The sequence below is a fragment of the Manacus candei genome, unplaced genomic scaffold (assembly GCF_025592945.1).
Source record: "Manacus candei isolate 608988 ecotype Guabito, Panama unplaced genomic scaffold, ASM2559294v1 h1tg000048l, whole genome shotgun sequence".
In the NCBI taxonomy this organism is placed as follows: Eukaryota; Metazoa; Chordata; class Aves; order Passeriformes; family Pipridae; genus Manacus; species Manacus candei.
Genome location: NW_026138096.1, coordinates 721,607 through 734,554, shown reverse-complemented (window position 1 = coordinate 734,554; position 12,948 = coordinate 721,607). Strand labels below are relative to the sequence as shown.

General features: G+C 44.9%; 1 protein-coding gene across 2 annotated transcripts in view; it reads left to right on the top strand.

Annotated features, from left to right (window-relative positions):
* The first annotated feature begins 4,098 nt into the window (after positions 1–4,098).
* Positions 4,099–12,948, top strand: part of CC2D2A (coiled-coil and C2 domain containing 2A) — a 60,009-nt gene continuing 51,159 nt past the window's right edge. For both annotated transcript variants that reach the window (XM_051798406.1, XM_051798407.1), the window contains exon 1: positions 4,099–4,279. In XM_051798406.1, the coding sequence (XP_051654366.1) occupies positions 4,237–4,279 (43 nt within the window). In that variant the 5' untranslated portion in view covers positions 4,099–4,236. The remainder of the gene's footprint in view (positions 4,280–12,948) is intronic.

Genomic DNA, 12,948 nt, shown 5'->3' with positions numbered 1-12,948 from the left:
TTAGGAATTGTATATAAGACAATGCACACTTCTGCAAACTGTCTCACAGTGCTGACATTTCTGCCATTCCTAGTCTCTACATAAGCTTGTTGTGAGCATTTAGCAAGCAGATTCCTCCTCTGCTTCTTTAACCAGGGTTTCAGATTGTGTTTCCCTTTAAGCAGATTCTAGAATAACTATCATAGCCTTCCTATCCTTTTTTTTTTTTTAATTTCTGCTACAGAAGTATTAAAGTATATTGATAGCTCTATAACGTTATGATTTGTCCTACTGATAGATTTTTAATTCTGGGGTGGCAAAAAACCCTGTTTGCAAATCACAGCTGCTGAGAGAATACCTTTTTTAACTCTGCTATGTGTCATATAATTTCTCCCCAAAATGACATGCTAAGAAGTTTTCTAAGGCTGATGTTGATTTGTAAAGGTCATCTGTAAAGAATAATGCAGCTTCAGTTAATACTCCAAGTACTGTAATGCACTGAAAAACAGAGAGCACTAGGAAAACAACTGGCTACTAACCATCCACTTCAAGGATTTATCTCTTGAAGCTGTCAGGGATTTTTTCAAAGTGAAACTAATCTAAAAATATTTACTTCCTGGAATGTTGGCATGTAGTCTGAATTAGAGGTTTAACATGTCTCTTTAGTCAACAGAGTGAAGAGGTCTCTTTCCTTAAATGATTGATATTCAGGAATCAGTCATTGCTCTGGTTCACAGAAGTCCCAAGAAGGGGCTGTGTCTCTCCTCTGCTTACTTTATAAGCACAGAGAAATTAAGTCAGAAAATTTAGCAAAGTTTGTTAAATAAGGTTAGGATGAGTGACTATTTTATTGTATTTCAGTCCGAAATAACCATTCCTGATCCTGCAAAAATATACCATGGATATTTGTTTTTTAAAGGCACTGCAGTAACTGAAATGGTCGCTGTTTGCAGGAGCTGAATCCTCCTCATGTTTTATTTACGACTTTCCCTTTTACTGTAAATGAAATTGTTTACGAAAAGTCGGACGGAAGTGTTTTAGTGGTTTAAGCAGGAGAATCTGACTCTTTCTTTTAAAAAGCACAGCTGAGGCACCGTTGCTAGGGGCAGTGTTGTGCTTGGCTCTTGCCTGTGTTCCCAGAGCTGCTGTATAAGAAAACCCAGGTAGGAAGCCAAGGTTTTCCTTTAGTTCTGTTTCAGTGTCACTGCATTTTGTGTGTTTTCATGAATGAGACAGATTTCAGAACCCAAAATCCTCAAAATTATTTTCTAGGCGTTTTTGATGTAATAATTTTTTTTCAAAGAGCAGTGAGAGAAGCTCCAGTGTGTTTCTGTTATTAGTTTTCATTGCTTGGAAACCAACTCTAAGCTAATGGACAGCTTTATAGTTCTTGCATCCAGTTGTTTATTACATTATAAAGTATCTGTTATAGTATTTAACTTCAAGAAATGCTACCAAATTGTTAAAGAAAGCAGCCATAAGGCACTTCTGTATGTTGCCAGCGTTTTCCATTTGCATGTGCCTCTAAAAAATACTGTTCAAATTGATACATAAAGCTTGATATGAAAAAGAGGTTTGTGCACCAAGCAATAAAAATGCTGCCACTTCTTGCGGTGCTGTACCTCTGTGCCATGAAGAAGATATTTGATGAACCTTGCTGGCAGCAAGGAAATGTGGCCATTTTTGGGTAAGAGACACCGAGGAAATTGGTGCTGAGGCAAATGCACAGGAGGTTTGGGAGAGAGTCACATTTGTCTAAGGAAACTACTTGCTTAGGGTGTGTTCTGTGCTAGCTGAGATTTATTTAGAAATCTGAAAATGGTTTGGGCCAGTAGCTGGTAAAGCTAAGCCTCAGGCAGGAGATAACCACGTCGTTCCTCCTCTGCTTCTTCTCCTTTTTCATCAGGTATGTCCCAAGAGATAAAGAGGAACATGAAGATCACTCTGCATATTCTAGGCTGGGCTGGAAGCACTTTTTGAGGCAAATATGCATGGTCCTGTACACACCCAGTACAAAGAAATGATGGAGAAACCACTGGTGACCTGTGTCACCCTCAGTTAGCCCTCTTGCTACAGGAGGTTTAGCCAGCTACAGACAAAGGTCCCACAAAAGGTCAACTCCCGTGAGTTGTTTCATGGAAATTTTAAAATCCAGAATAAACTGTGCTGTTCTGAGTTACTTAATCTGTGAGCACTGTACATCCCTTGTACAGCCCTTGGGTTTTGCACTGGTGCAGCTATGCTGGTGCAACAAGCACAGCCGTGGTCATGTTCCTTCCCACTAAAGGGAAAGCAGGACAGGAACTCACAGTAATAGTAGCCATGAATTGAGTTGTACGGACATAAATTTAAAAATTTCCCCAATGTTTGTAATTAAATACAGCCACTTCCTAGTGCAAATAAAACTGAAGTAATTTGGCCAATAGAAGTGATTTCAGCCCAATGCTGAAAGGAGGGGAAAAAAGGGATTGAACATGTCTCTGTGATCTTATTATTGCGGCTGTCTTTACAGACCCTGTACAAGTTCTTTATGTAAAAAACAAAATTGCAAGAGTGTTCATACAGCACGCACAGGCCCACATTGTTCACTATTATAATGAATAATTAAATGGATACAGATATTTTTTAATCATTCCATTATGAAAAAATATGGGGTTTTTTAAGTACTAAGGCTGTATGTTAAATGGTGTCATTTGATTATTTGGGGTGAAAATGTTAAATGGAATGTCTCTCATGATCATTATGCACATATTGAAGCATATCTCTCATGAGTGATTTCTGTGTTGCTTGTGACAGCCGGGTGTCAGTCACTGCCCAGATGAACTGCAGTGAGGAATCCCAGACGACAATCACTGAGGTTAGTGTCCAGTTAGTTGAGACAAAAGTGGTGTATGATCATTTTTCACTGAAGAGTAATAGGAATCTTTTATATATGTAACTGTGAAAAGTGAAATATATAAGCCAAGAGTCTCTTTTAAGCCCTTGTCAACCCTGAATCTGTCAGTACCATTCTAGTTAATGCAGATTTGCACAATTAATTTCTGTGCAAATATACTGCAACCAGACATACCATATGCTGGAAGTAGGCACCTTTAACATGTTGGGTCTTTGTTTTTAATTCTATTTCATATTGATCCAACATTACTTGATTAAGTTATCTTCAAATTATTGGTTAAATACATTTAGTCTTGAGTAGGTTGCAGAACAATGAAGCTATCCCGTTTTCTTGTCTGCAGAAAAGTTTTTGAAGTGATCATGTTTAAACAGCAAAATGTTAGAAGGGGAAAAAAACCAAAAACTCCTGTGATATGAGGAGATAAACTGTAAAGATAAACAGGCAAGATGCTTTGGAGGTGTCAGTAGGCTTTAATCTTGATAACAAACAGCAGTGTATGTTAACTTTGGGCAGTGTCAGAACTGTGGCTTGCCAGTGCCATCAGTGGAACATAAGCACATATTCAGCTGATAACCATTGATCCAGCTCACTTAAAAAAAAATTATACATATACACATATATATGTACATATACATATATATATACACATATACATATATACACACAAATACATATATATATATGTAATATATATGTAATATATATGTACGAGCTGGATCAACATCCTGTAGATAGATAGATAGATAGATAGATAAATAGTTGTATACACTGGAGATATATAGAGATAGATATATACAAGATAGATAGATAGATATACATACAGCATATATAGACAGACAGATAGATATATATACAGGATATATAGACAGATAGATAGATAGATATACAGGAGATATATACACATAGGATGTACATATACACGTATATATTTAATATGTATATAAAAAATATACGGGGAAAATTGCTACAGTCGGCTGTTTTGGTAGAGCAGAGGCTATGCCTGTGTGTCTGGGGACAAGGCCCGCCTGCACCCACAGCTCTCTCTCTCTCCCCGTGTCGGTCCCCGCCCGGCTCTCCCAAGGCTCCCTCAGTGCCCCCTCACCCCTCGGGCACCGCCGGCACCTCCCGCCCCGCTCCGCGCCCCGCGCGGGCACTGCGCACGCGCGCTCGCTCTGCCCCCTCCGCGCCGGGTCCCTCTCCCGGCCCCGCTCCCGCCCCGGTCTCGCCCTCGCCCCTCTCCTGCCCGGCCCGGCCCGGCCGCCCCCCCTCATGCGCCTCTCGCGTCTCTTCTCGCCCCGCTGCAGCTGCCGGAGCCCGCGGGTGTCGCCGAGCCGCGGGCGCAGCTCAGGACTGGAGGCACCATGGCGGCAGCCCGGCCCCGCGACGCCCCGGGGGCGCTGCGCGGTGAGTGACTCCAGCGGCGGGCGGGGCGTGCGGGGCGCGGGCCCGACGGGCTGCGGCTGCCGGCGGGGCCGGCCCGGAGTGCGGGGGCCGGGGGCAGCTGTACCTGCCCGTGTTCCTGGAGTTAACCTCAGTCTCCGCTCTGAGGTTGCCTGCGGCGCACGAACAGCAAAACCAGCGCGCCCCTGCTCTGGCCCCCCTCAAGCCTCCTCAGGCTCTCCTGGCATTCCAGTACCAGCAGGGTACTGTCTGTGTCTGCCAGTGCCAAGTCAGCTCGGGCTTTGAGCGAAAGCTAATATTTCATGGCTAGGCTTTGCGAACGAAGATTTGGGAAGGCTCTATCCACATTTGCTACAGGCACGCTGGTGGCTTATGAGGCCAATACGTGACAGACATATCCGATTGCAAAAGGCACAGCAGAAAGACTCCTTAGATGGTGTATTCTGCAAGACACGGTTCTTTCTGCGTTGCCTTTTCTCCTCAAGGGTGATCCTGCGTGCATTCTCAAAGGAGACAGCAGCGTTATAGATGGTGTGTCTCCAGGCCTCCCGATTGGAGGCCAGAGTAGACCAGTTATGGTGATCAATATGGCCAAGGCTGAGATGTTGTTTCAGGGAGTCCTTGTATCTTTTCTTCGGGGCTCCTCTGTTACGGCAGCCAGTGGCGAGTTCACCATAAAGCAAGATCTTAGGGAGGCAGTGGTCCTTCATCCTGGAGACGTGCCCTGCCCATTGCAGCTGCGTTCTCAGTAACATGGCCTCAATACTTGTGACTGCTGCTTGTTCTAGAACAGATGTATTGGTCACATAATCTGACCAGTGGATGTTTAGGATTGTACGGAGGCAGCGTTGATGGAAGCGTTCTAGGAGACGCAGGTGGTGGCGGTAGATGACCCATGATTCGGAACCATACAAGAGAGCAGACAACACTATGGCTTTGTAAACACTGATCTTGGTGCTTTTCTTCAAGTGTTTATTACGCCATACTCTTTTGTGGAGTTTTCCAAAAGCACTGTATGCCTTTGCTAACCTGTTGTCTATCTCTCCGTCGATCTTACCATCTGAGGAGATGAGGCTACCGAGGTAATTAAACTGTTGGACTGATTTGAGCTCCGATTGGCCAATGGTGATGTGGGGATGATGGGGGACTTCCTGAGGTGCAGGTTGATGGAGGACCTCTGTCTTCTTTCAGCTGACTTCCAACCCAAAGATTTCAGCAGCATCTGCAAAGCAGGATGTTAAATGCTGCAGAGCTGCTTCTGTGTGGGCAACAAGGGCGGCGTCATCAGCATAAAGCAGCTCCCGGACAAGATGGTTTAAGGTCTTGGTGTGGGCCTTCAGTCGCCTTAGGTTGAAAAGGCTTCCATCGGTACTGTATCGAATGTAGATACCGTCCTGATCATTGAGGTCTGCCGTGGCCCTTTGGAGCATCATGCTAAAGAAGACTGTGAATAGGGTAGGAGCGAGAACACAGCCTTGTTTCACTCCATTCTTTATTAGAAAGGGCTCAGAAAGTGCATCGCCATATCTGACTTGGCCGTGCTGATTCTCGTGGAGTGAGATGATCATTTTAAGGAACTTGGGGGGACAACCTAAACGTTCCAAAATCTGCCACAGACCTTTTCTGCTCAGAGTATCAAAAGCCTTGGTGAGGTCGACAAAGGTTACATAGAGACCTTTGTTCTGTTCCCTACACTTCTCTTGCAGTTGTCTGAGAACAAATACCATGTCTGTGGTGCTCCTGTTGGCTCTGAAACCACACTGACTTTCAGGAAGGATTCCTTCTGCTATAGTGGGTATTAGTCTGTTCAAGAGTATTCTTGCCAGGATTTTGCCAGCAATGGAGAGCAGAGTAATACCATGGTAATGTGAACAGTCTGATTTAACTCCTTTCTTCTTATTCAAAGTGATGATGACTGCATCACGTAGGTCTGATGGTAGTTCGCTGAGCTCCCAACAGCGTACCACGAACTCGTGAAATTTGGTATGGAGTGCAAGGCCCCCATATTTCCAGACTTCGGGTGGAATTCCATCAATCCCAGCTGCCTTGCCGATTTTCACCTGCTGTATGGCCTTGAGGGTTTCTCCTAAAGTGGGGGCAGTATCCAATTCATATTTTACTGGTTGTTGTGTGATGGACTGAATTGCTGAGTCTAGAACTACACGGTTGGTACTGAAAAGAGGCTGAAAGTGTTCAGACCATCGATTCAGAATGGAGGTTTTATCTGTTAAAAGGGTTTGACCATCAGCACTGAGTAGAGGGCTTTGGACCTGGTATGTAGGCCCGTAAGCTGTTTTCAAGGCCTCATAGAAGCCTTTGTGATCACCTGTATCTGCGCATAATTGAGTTTTTTCAGCTAGATCAATCCACCACTTGTTCTGGATGTCACGGAGTTTCTGTTGGAGCTTGCTGCATGCGAGACGAAAGGCTGGTTTTCTTGTGTGACAGGATGGCAGTACAAGGTGTGCTTGGTGGGCGGTTCTCTTCTTCCTCAACAAGTCCTGGATCTCTTGATAGTTTTCATCTTCTTGAGGGAGAACCCTAAGGATTCTTCGGAGGATTGCAGGATGCTGTTTTTAATATGGTGCCAAATTGTTTCAGGAGAGGAGTCTGCAGAATCTGTGGAATGGTTCTAAAGCCGAGTTTGAAGGTTTGCCTGGAATCTGTCTCTTACTGTGGCTGATTGGAGATTGTTAACTTGGAGTCTTCTCCTTGGGATACTGCCCCTTTTAGGTTTGAATTTGAGATTAAAGTTGAGTTTACAGCGCACAAGCCGATGGTCTGTTTGGCATTCTGCACTGGGCATCACGCGGGTATGGTGGACATCGTGGGCATCTCTCCGTCGCACCAGGACATAATCCATGAGGTGCCAATGCTTAGATCTGGGGTGCATCCAGGTTGTCTTCAGACTATCTTTTTGCTGAAAGATAGTATTCATGATGGTGAGCTGTTGCTCTGCACAGAATTCTAGCAGAAGTCGACCATTATTGTTGCAGTTTCCAACACCATGCTTGCCTAATATTCCTTTCCAGGCTTCAAAATTTTTACCTGCTCTGGCGTTGAAATCACCAAGGATAATGATCTTATCATCTGCAGGCACCTTTTGGGTAAGGAGGTGCAGGTCAGCGTAAAATTTGTCTTTTTCAGCAGGGTCAGCTTGGAGAGTTGGGGCATATATACTAAAGAGGACAATGTGTTGTTTGTTGTGGAGTGGAAGGTGTAGGGAGATAATGTGGTCAGAGTGACCTGTCGGCAGATTTTCGAGTTTGGGAAGAATAGAGTTTTTGATCATGAAGCCGATACCTGAGAGATGTTTTTTGGTTCTGGGCTTACCTGACCAAAAGAGTGTGTGACCGGCACCATGTTCTCTGAGGCTGCCTTCTTCATGAAGGCAAACTTCACAGAGAGCAGCAATGTCGATGTTGAGACGAGCCAGTTCATGGGCAATTAGGGCAGAAGGTCGCTCAGGACAACCGCTATCCGCAGAATCGAGCATGGCTCTGATGTTCCAACATGCTAGAGTTAATTTAGGTACACCTTTGGAGGCAGGTGTGTGCCTTTGTCTTTTGATCTTTGTGCGACCGCATTGGAAGAAGATGCCCGTTGGTCTGCGGTTAACCAACCGGGTGAAAGTGGAGATGAGCTTTGTTTAGGCCACCTTTTCTAGGCCCCTCTCCGAGTGGAGCAAGCAGTGCTGTCCTTGGAAAGGCTGCTTGGTCGTTCAGGGTGCTGCCCCAAGAGACTGTCATCTCCGGTCAGTCTCAAATGACCAATATCCTGAACCGCCTGCATGCAGAGTTGGGTCTGCGGCTCCCAGTGCACCTTTCACCTGCCGTTTCGACCCTCGCCCATCGCTACAGGGCTTTTTCCATGTGGGTAAAGCCTTCAAGCCTGCGCAGTGGAGTTTTTAGGTGAGATGCAGTATGCGCGGAACTGAACCCACCCTTTAATCCTGAGGTTCATCTGCCAGGGCCGAGCAAGCTTGGATGGTGGCAGTGAGGTCCTCGGGACGTAGGTTTGATTAGAGTGACCTTCTCTTAGATGGATGGCCTTACAGGGCTAAGCGAGTTCCATCTGCCTGGGTTTGGGATTGGAGTTGTCCTTCTCCTAGGATGACTGCCAGAAGGCTAATGAGCTCATCCTGCCCAAGAATGTATTAAATCTGGTCCTACGGTTTTGACCTGTCTGGCATGGGCGACCCTACCGGAGGCATGTAACACATAGCTTGCAACCACATGGGATACACAGACTACGTTCCTATTAGAACGATTTGGGCAAGTCTTTCATTTCCTACTTTATTATCACCTATCTATAAACAAACTGAGGGAGATACCCAGGAACAACCCTTTGTCCTGTCCACCATTTCAGGATGTAACAGAGCAAAGCAAGTATATCCAGAACATGCTGAACCTGGGCAGTAGCCACAGGTGAACCAAAAACAGACAAAGAGAGAGCAATTGTTCTGACCCCAGTACCCATCCAAGGCGGGGGTGCCTTTCATGGCCCCAGCCTGGCCAGGCCCCCCCTTATTTTAAAGAACCCACTCCACCCTGACCTTATCCTTCTTCCACTGTGTTTCCACATATCTTCAGGCGCACTGCTCACCTGCGACATTTCATATGGGATTGTCCTGCTCACCCTCCTGCCGGTCGGTGGATCCCCTCGGCCCGCTCAACACCCTACCCTAATCCTCCCATCCCCCTCCACCCCCCCTCCACCCCCCAAACCTGGAACGCCAAAACTCTGTGTGCTCCGAAGCTCCCCTCTCGTCTTTCATGGGGGTGCAGTACCTGCCGGCAAGGCTCCCCTTCTCTCTCCTTTCTCCTACCATGGCCGTGCCTGAAGGCTCAACCGCGTGCGCAGAGCGCGTGCGGCACGGGAGAGCCCCCGGCAGCCAAGGCTCCCAACCGCATGGCACTGGAAGCTCCACACTGCCGTGGGTCCCGCCCCCGAGGCGCGGGAGAGCCCCTGGCAGCTGAGGCTCCCGGCCGCATGGCACTGGCAATTCAGCAATTACTACATCAGCAAAACACCCATTTCATCCCTCCAGACAGCACGGAACTCAAGCAGGATGTTGCCAAGGCTCACTCTAGTCAGAGGAATTGAGTTTTTCAATCTTTCTGACTTTACAAAACAAGAAATCAACTCCCTCTCCACGTACCCCAGCAATCGGTCAGACATGTCCAATAAGATACTCCTCCATTCTGCCTGCTCAAAATGCCAGATTCTGGCTGTTCCATCTCTGCTACCACTTATGAACCTGTCCCCACCATTGGAGAACTGAATGCTGTCAACTTTGTCCTGTAAGAAAAAGCAGAGTTTGAAAGCTAACATGCTCCTATCGTATTTAGACATGGTTCTATCACATTTAAATATGATTAGATTATGAGATGCCCTTACATTTTTCAAATTCAGTATTTACATACTGGAATGTGCACCAGCCAGTCAGCCTTACCTCAGTCTCTGGAAAGGTGATGGAGCAGATGATTCTGGAGGTTGTCACCAAATATGTGAGAGAAATGAAAGTCATCAGGAGTAGTCAGTATGGATTCACCAAGGGGAAATCTTGCTTGACCGATCTGATAGCCTTCTATGATGACATGGCAGGATGGGTCGATGAGGGAAGAACACTGGGTGTTGTCTGCCCTGACTTTAGCAAGGCTTTTGACACTCTCCCATAATATCCTCATAGGTAAGCTCAGGAAATGTGGGTTAGAGGAATGGACAGTGAGGTGGATCAAGAACTGGTGGAATGGCAGAGCTCAGAGGGTCGTGATCAGCAGAGTAGAATCCAGTTGGAGGGCTGTAGTCAGTGGCGTTGCCCAGGGATCAATAATAGGTCCAGTCTTATTCAATTCATTTATCAAGGACCTGGTAGAAGGGATAGAATGTACCCTCAGCAAGTTTGCTGATGATACCAAACTGGGGGGGAGTGTCTGATACACCTGAAGGCTGTGCTGCCATTAAGGGGGACCTTTACAAGCTGGAGAGTTCACTGGGGAGAAACCTAATGAGGTTCAACAAGGGCACGTGTAGGGTCCTGCACCTGGGGAGTACTGGTACAGGCTGGGGACTGACCTTCTAGAGAGCAGGTGTGCAGAGAAGGAGCTGGGAGTATTGATGGATGACAAGTTGACCATAAGCCAACAGTGTGCCCTTGTGGCCGAGAGGGCCAATGATATCCTGGGGTGCATTGGGAAGAGTGTGGCCACGAGGTCAAGGGAGGTGATCTTCACTCTCTGCTCAGCCCTAGTGAGGCCACATCTGGAGTATTGTCCAGTTCTGGGCTCCTCAGTACAAGAAAGACAAGGAGCTACTGGAGAGGGTCCAGCGGAGGCCACAAAGATGATGAGGGGTCTGGAGCATCTCTTATGAGGGGAGACTGTGGGAGCTGGACCTGTTTAGTCTGAAGAAGAGACGACTGAGAGAGAATCTCATTAATGCATATAAATATCTCAGAGGCGGGTGCCAAGAGGATGGTGCCAGGCTCTTTCTAGTGGTGCTCAGCAACAAGATGAGGAGCAATAGCCATAAACTAGAACACAAGAAGTTCCATCTCAACATGAGGAAGAGCTTCTTTACATTGAGGGTGGCAGAGCACTGGAACAGGCTCCCCAGGGAGGTTGTGGAGTCTCCCTCTCTGGAGACATTTAAACCCCACCTGGATGAGCTCCTGTGTCACCTGCTCTAGGTGTCCCTGCCTTGGCAGGATGATTGGACTGGATGATCTCCAGAGGTCCCTTCCAAGCATAACAATTCTGTGATTATGTGAACCTTGTATTTTGTGCTTGAAGTGTCATTCATGGATATGAAAATGTGTGGATTTATTGATGTGCTGTTTTTAGTCACATGTGAAATACTCTACTCACAAAGTGGGAGAATGTGGGAGAGTGATGTGGTAGAGAACTGTTAGAACTGAATGTCTAACTGCAGGTTTGGAAAGAATAGAGGTCGTTGGTACTCAAAAACTAATCTTCAATTTTTTCAGCAGAATCTCTGCAATATTCCTTTTAAATAATTTGGACAAGATTAGTGTAGTGAATCTTACTGCATGGTTTTGTGGTTTACCTAAATAGGATGCATAAAAGAGATGCATAAGAGCAGAATATTAAAAAAAACCAGTGAAATGAAAATCCAGTGAATTACAAACATGCTTAGTTTTTCATCGATAACAGGTTTTACCAAAATAAAATATATGTATTGTCCTCAAACACATTTTAGAAAAATATGGTATTTGTTACAGACATCTACAGTTAAGGGATGTTTTCAACTCACAGAGGTCTGTGTACTTTTCTTTTGAGTTCTTTTTGAGTCTCACTGTGCCAGCTTGTGCTAGGAGGTGATATGCTGTTGACAGACAGAGTCCAAACAGATTTCAGAATTATTGCATGGAAAAATCAAGAGACACCCTCTAGTGATGGTTATTTTCTTTTACAGAAGCTCGTTTTCCAGGAATAGACAGAACAGCACAACAGTACTCTGAGAAGAAAAGTAGCTGTTAGGTCCCCTATGTGATGTTTTGTTTTCCAGAGTGTTTTGCTCTGCTGCTCCTTCTGTTCCTGAAATTCCTGTAATTCTGCAAATTTTATGTGATCGAGTGAAAAGTACATGTGGTATTCTGAATGGACTGTATCATTCGTTTACTTAATTGCAGTATAATTTCTCCATTTGTTCTTGTTTTTTTTTAAATTACATCTTACATTTTGAGAAAGAATGCACCTTGAGATGAAGTCCTTGTGTGTCTATCCAAACTTATTTCAATTTCCCCTGCCCCCCTATGATTCAGTCTGATAGATTTATAAATAATTGAAATTTCCATCTTCTATATATGAAGGTTTTGAATATGCTAACACTGCTGTTTGCTGTTGTGTTGCCCAGTCATAAAGTAAAAGTAGATTTTTTTTTGAGCTCCTTGCTCCATTGTTAGGGTGATGATCTGTGTATGAATTTCTGATTATCATTGTCTTGCCAAGTGATGACTAATCATTTAAAAAAAAAAGAAGTGACATCCCCCACAATTTTTCAGGTGCCATTGAGAAACTCTGTACTGGCTGTTTGCTCCACTATCTTGTTTTTTTTTCTTCAATGCCTGTGGTAATGCATTTTATCCAGGCCTTTTTAGTTTGTCATGGCTGCTACCAGATTATGTTAAATTTGTGGTGTTAAAAGTAAACACACACCTACACCCTTTTTTTTGGAAAGGGAACTGTATTTTAATACAAGGAAGTAGGTAATGTTTGTGGAAATATCATTTTGTGATGTCCCTCAAATATTAGGTTTATTTTATGCTAGCATGGAATGATTATTTGCTCATTCTCGACCCACTGTGGCAAACTTATCTTGAAACATATCCATCAACTACCTCTTCACTTAATAGTCAACATAGTCTCTGTACCAGTCCTTCAAAAATTGAGTCAGTCTCTACTATTTTTTAATGCAGTCTGTAGAAATTCTTTATTTTACTGTAATCCAACTGTGTGTATGCTTAGTGCCTTTACACCTTTCTCAGGTGGAGTGACTTGACTAAATGTCAGTCCACTAGTCAGACTAATTAAATAAGAGTTTCAAAAGAAGAATTGCTTCAAATAGGAAGCCCATGTCTGATAGTTATTCCCTTGTGAAGGCAGCACAACTGCAGTGTTACTAAATCTTTTTCTTCGTTGTTGGGTTTT